Genomic DNA, 15,568 nt, shown 5'->3' with positions numbered 1-15,568 from the left:
GGGGAGGGAGGGGCGCCTCCCCTGGAAACGCCCCGGGCGCCGCGCCGCGCCCGAGGAGCCTCGCCTGCCCCTCGGCGCCGCTGCCGCCGCCCCGGCACTGATGTCGGGGGCGCCTCTGTGCCTGGGGCGCCAGGCTCCCCTCGCAGGCGGAGGAGCGGCCGGCTGGTTCCCCGCCGCCGGGTCCCTGGGAAGCCGCCCGCGGTGCCGGCCCTCCTCGCCAGCCCCGGGCGGCGCGTCCCGTCGGCGAGCCGCGCTTCGCTCGGTGCGGAAGCCACGCGGCCCCGAGGAGGCGCTGGGCCTGCTGCGCTCCCGTCCCGAGCCCCTGGAGGAGGACGTGGCCGGCCGGCGTCTCCCCGCGAGGGCCAGCGCCGTCCGTGCCGCCGCGACGCCCTGGCCTGCGACCCGCGGGCTGCTTCGCCGGGCTGCTGCGGCTGACCGAGATCGAAGGTCCGGGCGGCGGTGGGGCCCCAGAGCGGGATCTTGGCGGCCACGGCGCCCTTGGGCCGGAGCGAGCGGGCTGGAGGGGGCCGGGCGGCTGCCGCGCAGGGGCAGGAGAGGCGGCGGCGGGTCCTTCGGAAGAGCCGCAGGAGGAGGCGGGCGAGGGGCGGGCGCTAAGGCGCGGCGGCCGCCGGCTGCGCGGCGGTGCGCTGCTGCCGCCGCCGCCGCCGCCGCGCGGACGGGGGAAACGAGCCGGCGGGCTGCCTGCAGCGCTGCGCTAGTGCCGCTGCAGCGCGCCGGGGGCAGGCGGGAGGCGGCCCGGGGCGCCGCGAGGAGGGGCGCGCGGCGCTGGAGCCCCGCCCAAGCGCCGCGGCCTGCCCGGGCGCGCGCCTCCGCCCCCCGGGCACCGGCCGCCGCCGCCCCTGAAGCGCCGCGCGGGCGCCGCCGGGAGGCCGCGTCCGTCGCGCGGGGAAGCGCCGCTGCCGCTGCCGCTGCCTGCCGCAGCCCTGGCCGAGCGGAGCGGCGCGGCGCTAGCAGGGCCGCCGCCGCCGCGCCGAAGCCGCCACGGACGGACGGAGGCCCCGCCGCCGGCGCGCAACGAGGCAAGTCCGGGCCGGGGCCGGGGCCGGGGCCGGGCTCGGCTGGCCCAGAGGCCCGGAGCAGCGAGCCGGCGCGGGAGCGGAGCAAGCCCAGCCCTGCTTCTGGCCGGCCCGGCGGCGGGAGGGGGAGAGGGGCGCCCGCCGCCGCGCGAGAGGATGCTCCAGTGCCGCCGCCGCCCGGGTCGCCCGCCGTGCGGGTCGCCGCTAGCCGCGCATGGGCAGGCGGAGGGAGGGGCTCCTGGAGGCCCGGGCCGGGGGCGGCGGGGTGCCGGGGCTGCCCGCGCGCGGAGGAGGCCGGGCTGGCGGAGGGCCCCCTGCGCTCGCCTGGCGCCCGCTGCAGGAGGCCGGCCCGCCCGCCCGCCGCCTGAGGCCGGGGCCCTGCTCGGCCTCCGGCTGTGCGCGGAGCAGCCCGGACGGGCCAGCCCGGCCCGGAGCAGGTCCTGGCCCGAAGCGCTTGCCTGAGGGGGAGCAGGCCTGCCCAGCTCCTCGGGGAGGCGGAGAGCGTCTGGCCGCCGCCGGAGGTGTGGTGCTGCTGCCTTGGCGGGGCCTCGGATCGAGCCCCAGAGGGCTGGAGAAGGCCCTGAGCCGCCACAGCCGCATGGCACGGCTGGGCACGCAGGGAGCCCCCCTCTGCGCGCCAGGTGCGGGGCGCCTCGCGGGGCTTCCCGGAGGCCTCTACCTGGGCATGGCTGGCCGCCGGGGCCGGGTGGAACCACCCTGCTCTGACCAGCAAGGCCGCTGTTCCCCCAGAAGACGCCTCTCCTCCTCCAGGCACCAGGGTCACCCGGCAGCGTCCACTGCGCTCTTCAGAATAACAATGCCCCCTTCACCCTCCCGAAGACATTTGCCCCAAGCGACAAGGGAGATGCACGTTTTGGCAGGAGGATGCCACAGGGGCGTATTTTGGAGTAGGCCGTACAAACCCCTGCCCCACTGATGAGCAGTGCAACGCTTCGCTTGCCACCTTTGGGGCTTCCCAAGAGGCCTCCGGATAGGCAGGAGTAGCCACCTGGCCAGCAGCTGTGGAGATGTGAATGGCCCATACAGTTCACTGATCCATTTCTAAAAACTTCTTCTGCTAGCAACCATCACAACATCCTTTTTGTGGCAAGGATTGGGCTGAGAATTTGGACACATGGATCACATTTGTGTCCTGCCTTTCAGGGGCACACAGAATCACAGAACCATAGGGTTGGAAGGGGCCTACAAGGCCACTGAGTCCAACCCCCTGCTCAACGCAGGAAGCCTGATTCCCAGGCGGTCTCCCATCCAAGGACTAACCAGGGCTGACCCTGCTTAGCTTCCGAGGTCAGACGAGATCAGGCGCATCCAGCAAGTATATGTAGCGCAATGATAATAGTCCCGTGAGGAAGGCCAGGCTGAGGGAGGGAGAGAGATTCACCCAGTGAGCTTCATGGCTGAGTAGAGTTTTGAACCCAAACTCTCCACAGCAGTAGTTAATCTGGTGCCCTCAAGATGGTTTGGACCACAGCTCCCATAATCCCTGGCTATGCTGGCTGTGACTGATGGAAATTGTAGTTGAAATCTGGAGGGCACCAGGTTGCCTACATCACACTCTTGCCAGCATGGCTTATCAACAGTAACCTACGTGCCTGTTTCATCTCGAGTTGCGGGGGAGCGGAAGGTGTGTGTTTTTGCTAGAGAGACAAAAGGTGCTTTAAAGTGGGCATGCTATTCTCCATGTGCACCCACGTTCACCTCTGCTAAAGAGGTTTGGTAGGGTCTGGTGCTATTTCAAAACTTGTAGAATCTATTTGACTAGAATCTATAAAAGGACCAAAGATGTGTACATGCCCTGGGAAGCGATGCCTCTGTAAACCACTTTCAGCTCTTTTGAAAAAAACACGGCCTTTCTCCACCCATACTTTCTCTCTCTGGAGACGGAAACGTCTGTGGACATTGCTTGGGAAAGGAAGACTGACTGGCCTAGCTCTGTAAGCACCGGCAGCTGGCACAATAACATCTGATTTTGTTCTGTTGAAGGCTTCCTGATGTTCAGGACAACAAAATTCAGCCTGAAGCAGAAGAGGCCCGTGTGACTCACAAACTTCCATCATAAAAAAAAAGTTGGTCCACATCAGTGCATCCTGACTTGCTCTGTATTACATTTCTATTCTGACCGAATATATGCAAGATTTCAAGTGTTCAAAAATATTTCACATATCTTAGGCCCATCAGGTAGGCTGGTGTGATGATTAATTTTTCCCAAATTGCAGATGTGGGGGCCGAACCTGAAGGAACAGTGGCTCACCTAAGTCCATCTTGTGTTGGTGGCTTGGATGAGTTTGGACCATCTTGCGCACTTTGCCAATACCTGACCCCACTTCTCAGAGAGATGGGTCCTGTGAAGATGGAAGCTTGTGTACTCCAACACTCACATTAGCTAGCCTGAAACCATTTCAACTTCTTGGTGTCTCTAGACTCCTTCTGTCAGAGCTCAACAGTGCCTGGGGCTCCCTTGGGAGAGGAAATGACTAGTGAAGCAATCCACGTCTGTGGTTTAGATGTGGCTTGAGTGCAAGGATGGGCTGGGGCACGGAGCTGGAGCGGCACTGCAGGCTGCATGCGTGTGTTTGTGTACTGTGGCTCTCGACTGCAGGAGAAACGTTGGTGGAGCTTGGAAACTTTGCCCATGCTTGATGTGGGGTGGAGGCGCATGCCCTGGGTGTCAGAAGCACATGTGACGTCAGAGTGTACTGTTCATTTGAGTCGTGGGCTGTTGAAATTAGCACAGTGAGAAACCGCAGCAGCCGCCCGCTCATTTCTTGGGCCTGCTGACAGCAGGAAGTGTGCATGTGTGCGTGTAGGCAGTCGCCCGTCATCTCCAACACCCTTCATTGTGGAACAGCTCTGCACTGCATGCGCTCAGGTGCAGTCTCTCTCTTACCTCCTGTGTTTCCAGAGACTGAAGCTTGGCATTAGAAATTTGTTGTGTGGAGATCTGCAGGGATGTTTGACTTCAGGCAGACTGTTCCTTTCCTATGGGGAAAATTTAACAACCTCCATAATTTCCCAGAGGGCTTGCAATGATGGGGCAGTTTCCACTCTCCTTTCTCAAGACAATGGATGCATACGCTGGTTTCTTTAGAATAGTCATGCAGACATGCCTGGTGGAGAAAGGAAGAAAAAAATCTGAGGAGGTCTGTTGAGTGTGTGCACTCCCTGGGAAAATGGCCCGATCCAAATGTGGGCTCCCCAGCGGCTGCTCCAGAAACGAGGAGGAGAGCATCAGTCGGCAGAGCATCTCCTTTCAGTCTGCAGGCCCAGGCTTCAGGTCCTTGTGCAGACATCTTACCAGGGAGAGAGAGGGCCGTGGCTCAGTGTACAGCCCCTGCTTAGCACACAGAAGGTCCCAGTTTCGATCCCTGGCAGCACCTCCGGGCAGGTCTGGGAGGATCCATGCCTGAAACCCTGGAGAGAGAGTCACTGCTGCCATTCGGGTAGCCAGTCCTGAGCTAGATGGGCCAAGGGGTCTGAGCTAGGAGGAGGTGAGGTGTAACACAACAGGTGAGATGAGATAGGTCAAACCCCCAAGGGGTTAAAAAAGGGCCACCTGACTGCAAGGGATGTTGGCGTGGAGAGAGCGCCAGGAAACGGAGGGACACATTCATTGTGGTGAGGAGGGAGAGGGGGCCAGCAGCAAAGCATCAGCACAGGGCAAGCAAAGCGATGCCTTGGAGTGGACCAGGTAGATCTTTACAAGCTTCTGAGTTCCACAGAACTTTTGAGGGGGAGGAGGTGTCTGAAGGAACAAGCTTGTGTGGCTGGAGTGGTGACTGTTCCGGCCATGCCTGCTGCTTCGTTGACGGCAGGGAGAACTGAGCCCGCAGTTTCCGCACACAGACACTGTCAGATTTTCAAAAAATGGTTTGCTTTGCTTTCTAGGCCGAGCTGGCAGACCGAGTCTGTTCCACGTGAAGACGCTGGTGACTACCTGGAGGGAGCTTGCTGCCCAGCACCTGAGTAGGACGTGTTCCACCCGCGAATCTTTCTCCTGGCACCTGCCCTTGGGGAATGAACTCTGTGGACGCCTGTGACTGGGAGAGTGGGAGAGAGAGGGAAGTCAGAGCTCAGGAATTTGCAAAACACATTCTTGAGCCCTGTTGGGATCTCCTCGCACGTAAACAGGAATCAAGGCCCGTGGGGGAGGGGCACGAGACAAGGCACGGGCCGCCCTGATCACATTCCACCCAGAGATGTGGCTGTAGCTCAACTCCCTGGCAGCCAAGGTGGCCGAGCCCCGCAGGGTGGGAAGGAAGCGAGCCACACGGGCCCCCTCCTCGCTGCTCATCCAGCCAGTCTCCAGAGGGTAGCCCTGCAGGTGGCCAAGGAGCAAGGCCCGTGCCCCCGGGCTCCGCTTGGCTGCAGAGCGCTCTCACAAACCTGAGACGGTTTCTCCAACGCACCTCCCGCCCTGCAGCGGGCCCTGCTGGGGATGCACACGGACCCCCCGGCCTAGCAACGCAGGCCCCCTGGAAAGTGCCATTGCTGTGACTGCTGCTCCAGGATGTGCCCTTGCTGCCGCGGCTCCCTCCTGTACTGCCGCTTCACGGCCCGCACACGGTTCAAAGCCTGGCGTGCCGCAAATGCCATCTAGCCTCATGCAAGAGACCCTCGGAGAGCCCAGAGCCACGGACAGCCATGTGAAGAACTTCCTCATGTCATGTCTGAAGGGGCAACAGGTCATCATCAAGATGGAGGCCATGAAGATCATCCGCCCGGAGAAGTTCTCGGAGCTCCAGGCCTCCCAGCCGCGCTACGTCCCCGCGCCCCGCCGCGAGCCGCCCCTGGGGGCCAAGCGGGCCTGGCCGTCCGAGTCGGAGATCATCGTCAACCAGGCCTGTGGGGGAGTGCCGGCTTTGGAGGGCAGCCCAGGCCCCCCAGGGCTGTCCCGGACGCCGCCCATGCCCCGGCGCGAGCGGCTCTACCCGGGGCAGCGCAAAGGCAGCTCCGACCTCTGCTGCCACCGCCAGCCGCCGCCCTCGGGTGAGGTGATCGCCAACCAGTACGTGCTGCATCCCCCCGCCCCCTGCGAGCCCCTGGAGTGCCCCACCTGTGGCCACGTGTACAACTTCACCCGCAAGCGCCCGCGCACCCTCTCCTGCCTGCACTCGGTGTGCGAGGAGTGCCTGCAGATCCTGTACGAGTCCTGCCCCAAGTACAAGTTCATCTCCTGCCCCACCTGCAAGAGGGAGACAGTGCTGTTCACTGACTACGGGCTGGCTGCACTGGCCGTCAACACCAGCATCCTCGGCAGGCTTCCCGCCGAGGCCCTCTCCGCCAGCCAGGTGCAGTGGAGCAGCGACGCCGACCGCAGCTGCTACCAGACCTTCCGCCAGTACTGCGGGGCAGCCTGCACCTGCCATGTCCGGAATCCGCTCTCCTCCTGCACCATCATGTAAGTTGCGTGTCTGCCGCCCTCCCCCAGGTTCCCCCTGAGCCCCTTCACCGTCCCGGGCGGCGGGTCTGCACGTGTGTGAGGAAAGCGCCATGGCTGCGGAGGCCGAGAGAGACTGGCCTGGGATCTGGCCGGCTCCCTGGGATCAGCCGCTGCTCGGTGGCGCATCCTGCCAGGGGCCCCTATGCAGCGAGCCCTGGGCGTAGGTGGAGGAAGCAGGTCGACTGGCACTCCTGGGCAAGGGGAGACATGGAGGCGCAGTCTGGTGGCAGCGGGGGAGAGGCTTTGGCCAGAGGAAGAGCTGTCCGGAAGAGTGGCAGAGACTGGCCAGCGAGTCCTTGCAGCCCATGGCCACGGGCCCCCACTTGCCCGCCCTCCACGCCCTGGGTTGCACCTCCAGAGGCAGGGTGGGACCCCTACCCCCTTGCCACGGCACAGGGTCCCGGCAGGACCGCTGGGGTCACAGCTGTAGTGGCGGCCCCAGAAGGGAAGCCGTTGGAACTGAGAGGAGCAGTCGAGGAGGAGGCGGGGCCTGGGAGCCTGGAGAAGGGATGCCCGGCAGGGCCTGTGCCGCGTGCTGGCGCGGGCGCCCGTTCTGACGTTATTTGCCAAAGCTTCTGTTTCTGTGGCCAAGCTGTTGTGCGTCCAACTCATGGCTGCCATTCAAAAGAGAGTTGCCAATGGACCTCCCTGTAGGGCCGCCTGATCTCCCTGATGCGGGTCCTCGAGGGAAGCGGAAAACAAATGTAGGGTTTTTTAAATCCTCGTTGTGGAGGATTTCTCTTTCTTGTCACTGTTTCGGAAATGCACCTTGTTGGGCCCTTGCCGTCAAATAAAATGGATTGCGGTAGCGATGATCCTTCTTGGGTTGCGTCCGTGTTGGGGAAGAGGAAAGGCAGGCCCACGCCCCAGAATGATCCTAACCCGGCGGGCTGCATCCTTCCCATCGGTGACACCCACCCTGCGCTCTCTCTCAACTAGTGAAATTTGGGGAGTGAACACAAACAACTGGCCAAGCCCTGCCTTGTTATAAGAGCCCCGTGTGCAAAGACATACCAGTTCATGAAAAAGACCTGCTTCCTAGTTGAAGGGAAAAAGTACGTACCTCTCCCTATATGCACTCAATCTGGCTACTTCTTTGAATCCCTGGGAGGGAGGGGTGGTTGGGGGAGTGCAATGCCAACTTCCTCTTGCAGGGTTTGGTCTTTTGGGGGTCAACAGGTGCAAAAGATTTTCTGCCAAGTGAGAAAAAAGCCATAATTTATTTGCTAGACATCCTGTGAACATCTGGGACTAGAGACATGGAGAGTGGGGCAGGTCTCAGTTGTCTGTTGTCGGCCCCACATGCCTGTGGGCAGGACAGGGAAGCCAGGCCCCTTGGGGGCCTGGCTCTCTCCCACAAGGTTTGGATAGGTGCAGCTTTGGCTGAACGTGCCACATGGATCTCTCCAGAAGCGGGCCCGAAAGGCATGCGGTTCCCCCCTGCCCCTCACAGCTGCCCACTGGTAGCTGTGGGGTCTGACAGCAAGACCAGCTGCGGTTCACATAGAGTCCGTGGGTAACGCTGAGATCAACGTCCAGAGAGACAATCTGAGGGAAGACACAAGGGAGGAGAGGTGATGGAGCGGAGGAAGGCAGGTGAAGGGCCCACTGGCGGAATATTCTGGATGGACCTGTTTGGAAGGGGCTGTGTACCGTCCCCAGCCAATCAGGGTTAAGGACATGGGGCAAAATAGCAGGGAAAGGTGGGGCAGGAGCGGTTTTCTAAACCCTTTTAGGGTTTTTCTAAACCCTTCTGGCTGGTTCAAGGGATGGATTTGGTCCGATGGGAGCCAGCACTGATCCAAAAGGCTGGGCAGCTACGGGCGGTCCTTACAGAGGCTAGGCAGAGATCTTCAGTGCTGAGCCTGAGGAAGCCCCTTGGCTCAGGGGACCACCACTGCACAGACAGCAGGAACAGTCTGGAATTCGTGTCACGAGAAGCGCTCTGGCCACTGCACCTTGCCTGGGTTGCTCGGAGGCCCCTCTGGGCCCAGGCTGGTGGCTTGTGGTGGCCCCGGGAGCAGGGAGGGTGGCAGAGCAGCCTGCTGAGGAGAAGGGGCTGAGAGCCCAGCTGCTGGTGAATGCCTCCCCCCCTCCCTCTCTCCCTCCCATTTTATACCTGGCCTTGTGAACCCCCAACCGAATCTCCCAAATAAAGATTATACTACTGAACCAAAAAAGCTGCGCGCTGAGCCATCTCCATTCAGGGCATCTTGTGGCACAGGGCGGATGGGCAGGCGGGGGTGGGGAGCAGCCCCAGGTGGAGAAGGGGCAGGAAGGGGGGCCCTGGTGTTCTGCTGGTGGCTGTGGGTGCTGTTGAGGCTGCGTCCATGCTGCAGCCTGGAACCAGTTTCATGGTCATTCCCTCATTGCAGGCCAGCCTGGGAATTGTGCCAGGAAGGGTCTCTCATGCCCCTTGCCCCAAACTGCAGTTCTGGGTGTATGTGGGGGGTGGGGTGGGGAGGCGCAATGGTTATACTGCTATAAGACCTATATTTGTAATTTGGCTGAGGCACAAACCTGTGACGCGCTCTCCCTCCCGTGCCTCCGTGGCACCCTCATCCATGGAGAGGCCAGCCTCCTCGCCGGCACCTTCCCTTTCCCAGAATCCCTTGTTAGCCAAATCACCCTGCCTGACCCAAGAGGTGAGGAGCAACGGGGCGGGGGGTGCGCCTGGCCCAGGCCCTTTGCAGGCCCATCTGCATCGCCACCAAAGGAGCGGGAGGCCCCGTTATCAATGTGCCAATTTGATGCTGCCAGATTTTAAAAAGCAGTTCAGGTTTTCAGAGGACTAGCAGAGCCCCGACGGAAGAGAAAGGGGCTGATGTGGGAGCCTCTGGCTTGTGGGAGGCCCATGCCGTTCTCCCTTCGTCTCCCTCCTCCTCCCCAGCCATCTCCCAGCAGCCATGTCGGCGGCCTTTTGCCGCCTTGGCACTTTGCAAACGTCGCTGTCAAGCTCGCCCCTCCGGGACTGGCAGCGCTGGGTGTTTTCTGAACTGGATGCAGCCAGACAGTGAGCACAGGAGCCACCCGCTCAGCCGGGAGCAGCTCCTCTGAGCAGCCGAGGCCCAGCGGCATGCATGCTCGGTCGAGAGCAAGTTCAACTGAGACCAGGGAACTTGCTTCTGAGTGAACTGGGTGATCAGCCAGGTGGGCGACTGATGAATTTAATAAATAAACATGCCTAGGCACGGATGCATGCACCTCCATTTTCGGAGGCAGTGTGTAGCTGGGGGCCAATGGTTGCCTGGCATCGCAGGTATGTGAACAGATGAAAGTGCCCCTGAGCAAGTGCAGAGGGCATATCTCACTCACTGGAGAGTTCACACAGACCTGGAATTAAAGGAAAGGGCTTCTGGAGCGTGGGTGTGCGTTTGTTCACACAGACCTGAATCCCAGATTTATTTCTGTACATTAAGCACAGGGGGAAGCCCTTCTGCCTTCCCGCCTGGCCTGTGGACTTCTCCTCTGGGCATCTAGTTGGCCCCTGTGGGAAGAAAGATGCTGGACCGGATGGCCCCACTGTGGTCCAAACCAGCTGCAGGGCTCTTCTTGGGTTTGCATCTAGAGCTTGATACTGTGACAACTTCTACTTAGCCCATATATAGCACAATTCCAGTGTCAAAAGTGTTGCACATCCAGTATCTTCATCTTTCCAGCAAGCCCTTACAGCAGGCCGGCGTGATTATTTCCATGCTGCAGATTGGGTGCATGGGCTGTGTAGCTAGCTGAAGGGTGCTGGCTGGAGAATGCTCGGAGTTGTAGGACTTCTCTCCTGTCCAAACATGCATAGGATTGTGCCCTAAATGTACCTAGCCAGTCAATGGCTAATTCCAAATTTGAACTGCAGACTGCCTCAGTGAACTGCTGGGCTGTGCATTTCCAGTTGGGCAGCTTCCATTTGCGTCTCTGTCCCAGCAGGCCTCTGTGTAACCAGGGTGCATGTGGCTCATCTGTGACTCAATTGGTCTGTAAAGGCTTCCTTCATTACCATCTTAAACAAACAGACAAAGACCATGCCTGAGTCCAGAAACATCCTTCTTGCCCCCGCCCACAGCCGTTCTTTTAAAATGTTTCACATCCAACTGAAGGAAGTGCTCTGTGTAGCCTGAAAGTTCGCGCACTGCACAGCTGGCACCGATGAGACCCCATGGCGGTGTGGCTTCCTTCTCACACAAAGACAGCAGCTGGGGGTCCCTGCCAGATGTAGTTGCTCTTGGGCCTGTTGTCTTGGGGAAAAGCTCTCTTTCTCCTGGCCTCTCTGATGCTCCAGCTAACCCATGGCTAGACTATGCTGCAAGTGTCCCAGGTCAGCTCCTGTTGTCTAAACCCTATTTATGGCATTTTTATCCCGCCTTTTTTCCTCCTCAGAACCAAATAATCCTCCTCCTCCTCTCCATTTTATCCTCACAACAACCTTGTGAGGTAGGTTAGGCTGAGAGCATGGGACTGGCCCAAAGTCACCCAGGGAGCTTCATGGCTGAGTGGGGACTAGAACCCAGGTCTCCCGAGTCCCAGCCCAACGCTCTAGCCACTGCACCACACTGGCTGTCACGGTTGCTAGACTTGTCTGTCTTCAGGGTTCAAGCTTCCCCCCCACAGGACATTAAGGGTGCAATCGTGTAGGACAAAAAAGTCCTACAACTTCCAGCATTCCCAGCCAGCTGGCTGGGGAATGCTGGGAGTTGCAGGACTTTTCTGTCTAAACACGCAAGGATCTCGTCTGATCTTGGAAGCTAAGCAGGGTCAGCCCTGGTTCGTACTTGGATGGGAGACCGCCTGGGAATCAGGCTTCCTGCGTTGAGCAGGGGGTTGGACTCGATGGCCTTGTAGGCCCCTTCTGTGATTCTATGACTGTGCCAGGGGTCTCTGAGTGGGTGGAAGGCAAGGATGCCTCTTGCCTCTAGTACACATGTGGGCCACTGCGAAAGGGCCATGCAATGCACAGGCTGCCATGGATCATTTGCCCAAAGACCCATTGACCTCTTGGCTTTTAAGTCCACGCAGGACAGGCTGTTGCTGAGTATGGGAATTATGATGCATGAGAGGCAGAAATAAGCAGGCTATTTTCATGGGTGAATTTTTGGAGCAAATGGACTCAAGCAGGGGGTGTCTTGGTTTCCTGCCATCACACCCTCCTGAAAGTCAGTTTGGCACTGGGTGCAGCATTCTGCTCTGCAGAAATGCAGGCTATTGTTTAAAAACAAAAAAAGCCACGTTCCTAGCCTGCAAGGCTGCAAAGGATCACGTGGAAACACAGGGCTACATCTGATGAGATTTCCAAAGCAGGATGGTCCGAGAGGGATTTCTCATGTGTTATGTCCAGCACCAGAACCACCTTTCTGCTTTCACTGAACTACTCGGATGCAACTGGTCTGCTGAAGGGCCTACTCTGTAGTGTTTAGAGCCTCATTGTAAATCCAGTCCTGCATGTGTATTGTTTTCCCAGGGCTGGCGAAAGCAAATTCAGTTTTGCAGGTATGAGGCCGTTTGGTTAATATGCACATTCTGAACTTATCTTGGTGTAGAATTCACATGGGCTAGATGCAACACTGGAAGTGTTTAAGGGCACAGCCAATGCAGGAGAAATCTGCACCTGCTGGATTTCTGCCTGACACTCAGCTGCCAGAAAAAGGTGGTGACTCCAACAAGGAGCTGTTGTGTGTGTGTGTGTGTGTGTGTGTGTGTGTGAGAGAGAGAGAGAGAGAGAGAGAGACTCCACCATGACTGACCTACAGCAGGTGCCTATTTTGCAGTGTATGATGGTTAAGATGGTGCTGGGAGTGGCAGGAGCGGGCCAGCAAAATGCCACTTTGGAAGTGGGAGCTGCCTGCCAGTCTTGTGAACAGGGGACCAAGGAAACTAAACTGCGCAAAATGATAAGCCCAGTTCTGCACCAAGGAAAGCTGAGATACACAAACGATGCAAATTAAACGGAGACTCCTTCCGCAGTGACAGCCACGGCCTCCTGAGCCCACATGCCAGGGCTGAGCAGGAGTGGAGGCCATTGCTCCACTGCTACATTCCTCATGAGCTTCTTTGAGGCATCTGGCTCACCCTGAGAACACCGGACTGAGACAGAGCTGGGGTTGATCCAGCAGTAGAATTCACTCTTATTTGCAAAATATGCAGAGTTGTTAAGGATATAAGGATGGCACAGAAGTTACTAGAAGTATGTGGGAAAGGGCAAAGAGCTATGGGGTGCACTGGAGATCCACCGAAAATTCCCCCTCCCTCTGAGATTTCATCAGGCACTGTCTATCTGCATTCAAACCTCCTATTGCGATCTTAAGGGCTAGAAACTTGATGTGTGTCATTGTTTTTAAATGAAAGCTAAATCCTTAGAGCACACTGAACTCTGCAGTGTCATCATATGGGCTAGTGCAGTTGCAACTGGGGAAAGGGTGAGTTAGTTTATAACCCCTCCCACCCACCCCTACTTCTGTAAACTGCTTCTCAACCCTGTGACAAGGTGGAAAGAGGAACCAGGTCTGATGCTGAGCTGTGATGAGGTAAAGAACCCATGGAGAGGCTGGGCAAAGGAGATGGGCCTGGAGAGGCACCCTGGTCAGCAGCTCCGGAGACCAAAGGCCAAGTGGAGCCGATGGGCTCACTGTGGCATCAGGCCTGTGTGGGGGTCACGTAACGAAGCGGATTGGCAGCGAGTTCAGGGCCAGGCCAAAGGAGCGCTTCTGCGCTTGACACAAAATATGGTGATAGGGCTCATGGCCGCACGGTGGAACCGGCAGGACTAGGCGGGCCTTTGCCCTGGCCCAGCAAAGCAGCTTGTACATTCTGATGAGAGGAGGAGGAGGAGGAGGAGGGAGGGCCATCTGTGATCACTTGCAGAGGACTCACATATTTAGGGACTTTTATCTCCCCGCCCCATACTGAAATTTCTAAAACAAAAGGTCTGGAGGTCTAGAAGGCCCACCCTTTAATCTAAAAAATTACAAAGGGGGTGGGGAAGAGCAAAATGCACTTTGCACATGCTCAGTTACCAGCAGTAGGACTTATGGACTAGTGGAATTCGCAGGCTCCCGTTTGAATTAATTTGACTTGCAAATTAAGCAGCTGCGAGGTGTGGAGTTCCTGCCCCCCTTGACATAGCTTGCCATCCTCTGCTGGTTGGGTTTTTCAGGTATTTGCCATTTTTTATTGAAATATTCATTTGTGTTTTCCTACTCACGACAACTGAGCACACAACTACCCACACCACTGTTGATTAGCCTGATTTCATAGTGAGGCTGGGGAGGAAGGCACTCTGCATACACTCAGATCCACTTCCTCATTTCTGAGAGCACGACATGGGGACCAAGCCCTGGCCCTGGAAACAGTTTCTGAGGCAACCTTTCTGAGTTCTGCCATTAGCCTGTATTCTGAAGGGGTGTGTGTGTGTTTTAGCTCTAGTTTCAATTGAAACAATAGTTCAATTAACAAGAATCTACTTTGGGGGGGGGGGAGAGAATGTTGGTATCTAGGCACGAATTAGAGCAAGTCTTAGACTTAAAGCCCTCTGGCCTGGGTGAGGAAGGCCTGGGCAGATGTGGACACCTCACCAGAGACAAAGCCCAGAGCAAAAGCTGCCCTATTTACCATTTTTTTTTGGTAACAGCTGAGAAGGGCAGCGGGGGGAGGGGAGAATCCTAAATTAACAAAGATAGGAGATCGTTTGAGTTTTGGCGCTGCTCTAATTTGATTCTTCTGGGGAGGGGAACAGCTCCCTCTGCTCTGGCTTTTTCAACCACTGGCCCCAAAGCAAAACAGAAGACAGGCTGGATGGCTAATGGGCAGCTTTACCCACATGAGAAAGCAAAGGGAGGGCCATCTGAAGAGCGCCAGCATGCGAACACGCACACTGGCCCAGGGTGATGCTGCAGCACACAGTTCAGGTTCTGCCTTTCTGGTACGGGCCGGGGGCTGGAGCCTGGGTCAGCCCCCTCAACCTGGCACCCTCCCAGATGTGTCCGGCTACCATTCCGCAGAGCTGGCAAAGGGGTTCTGGGAACCATAGGCTGAAACATCTGGAAGGCACCAGGTTGGGAACAGCTGGCTTGGATGTTCGATGGAGAGCTGTGTGACTCTCACTTTGCTTTCGACAAAGTGCCCCACGACCTCCTGAGGAGCAAACTAGCCAAAGCGGGCTAGAGGAAGCAACGGTCCGGTGGACCCACAGCTGGCTGCAGGATCGGACTCAAAGGGTGCTTATCAGTGGGACCTTCTCAAACTGGGGAGAGGTAACGAGCAGGGCTCAGTCCTGGGCCCGGTGCTCTTCCACATTTTTATGAATGACTTGGAGGAGGAGGTGCAGGGGATGCTGATCCAATCTGCAGATGACACAAAATTGGGCGGGATAGCCAATACCCTGGAAGACAGAAACAAAGTTCAAAGTGATCTTGATAGACTGGAGCACTGGGCAGAAAACAACAGAATGACATTTAATAGGGATAAATGCCAAGTTCTGCACATAGGAAAAAGGACCCAAATGAACAGTTACAAGATGGGGGATACGTGGCTCAGCAACATGACAAGCGAGAAGGATCTTGCATTGTTGTCGATCACAAGCTGAATATGAGCCAACAATGTGATGTGGCTGCAAAAAGGGCAAATGCTCTTTGGGGCTGCATTAAGAGAAGCATAGCTTCTAAATTCTGGGAAGTATTGTTCCTCTCTACTCAGCACTGGTTATCAGTGTCAGCTGGAGTACTGTGTCCAGTTCTGGGCACCACACTTTAAGAAGGATGCAGACAAGCTGGAGAGGGTTCAGAGGAGGGCAGCAACGATGATCAGGGGACTGGACACAAAGCCCTGTGAGGAGAGCTTGAAAGAACTGGGCATGTTGAGCCTTGAGAGGAGAAGACTGAGGGGAGACAGGACGGCGCTCTTCAAGTCCTCGAAAGGCTGTCCCAGAGAGGAGGGCCCGGATCTCTTCTCGGTCATCCCAGAGCGCAGGGCACGGAATCATGGGCTCAAGTGACAGGGAGCCGGATTCCGGCTGAACATCAGGAGAAACGTCCCGACCGTTAGAGCACTATGACAGTGGAGCCCGTTCCCTGGGGCAGCGCTGGGC

At 57.9% G+C, this 15,568-nt stretch overlaps 1 protein-coding gene across 2 annotated transcripts; it reads left to right on the top strand.

Moving 5' to 3' along the window:
- Positions 1 to 29: 29 nt before the first annotated feature.
- Positions 30 to 9,306, top strand: RNF208 (ring finger protein 208). 2 transcript variants are annotated; one of them, XM_084821468.1, is made up of 3 exons: positions 616 to 898; positions 959 to 1,040; positions 4,944 to 9,306. In XM_084821468.1, exon 3 carries the CDS (start codon positions 5,645 to 5,647, stop codon positions 6,458 to 6,460), a length of 816 nt encoding a protein of 271 aa, XP_084677594.1. In that variant the 5' UTR covers positions 616 to 898; positions 959 to 1,040; positions 4,944 to 5,644; the 3' UTR covers positions 6,461 to 9,306. The 2 variants fall into 2 exon arrangements, with proteins under 2 accessions (XP_084677595.1, XP_084677594.1); XM_084821469.1 differs by lacking the exons at positions 616 to 898; positions 959 to 1,040 and adding an exon at positions 30 to 447.
- The last annotated feature ends 6,262 nt before the right edge of the window (positions 9,307 to 15,568 follow it).

This window comes from Heloderma suspectum, chromosome 14, assembly GCF_057233095.1.
Source record: "Heloderma suspectum isolate Gila_16-S chromosome 14, 16-S_ref, whole genome shotgun sequence".
Lineage (NCBI taxonomy): Eukaryota > Metazoa > Chordata > Lepidosauria > Squamata > Helodermatidae > Heloderma > Heloderma suspectum.
This window is presented reverse-complemented; position numbering and strand designations above follow the sequence as displayed.

Coding starts and splice junctions, on each gene's coding strand:
- RNF208 (XM_084821469.1), top strand. CDS start 5,645: ATGCCATCTAGCCTCATGCAAGAGACCCTCGGAGAGCCCAGAGCCACG.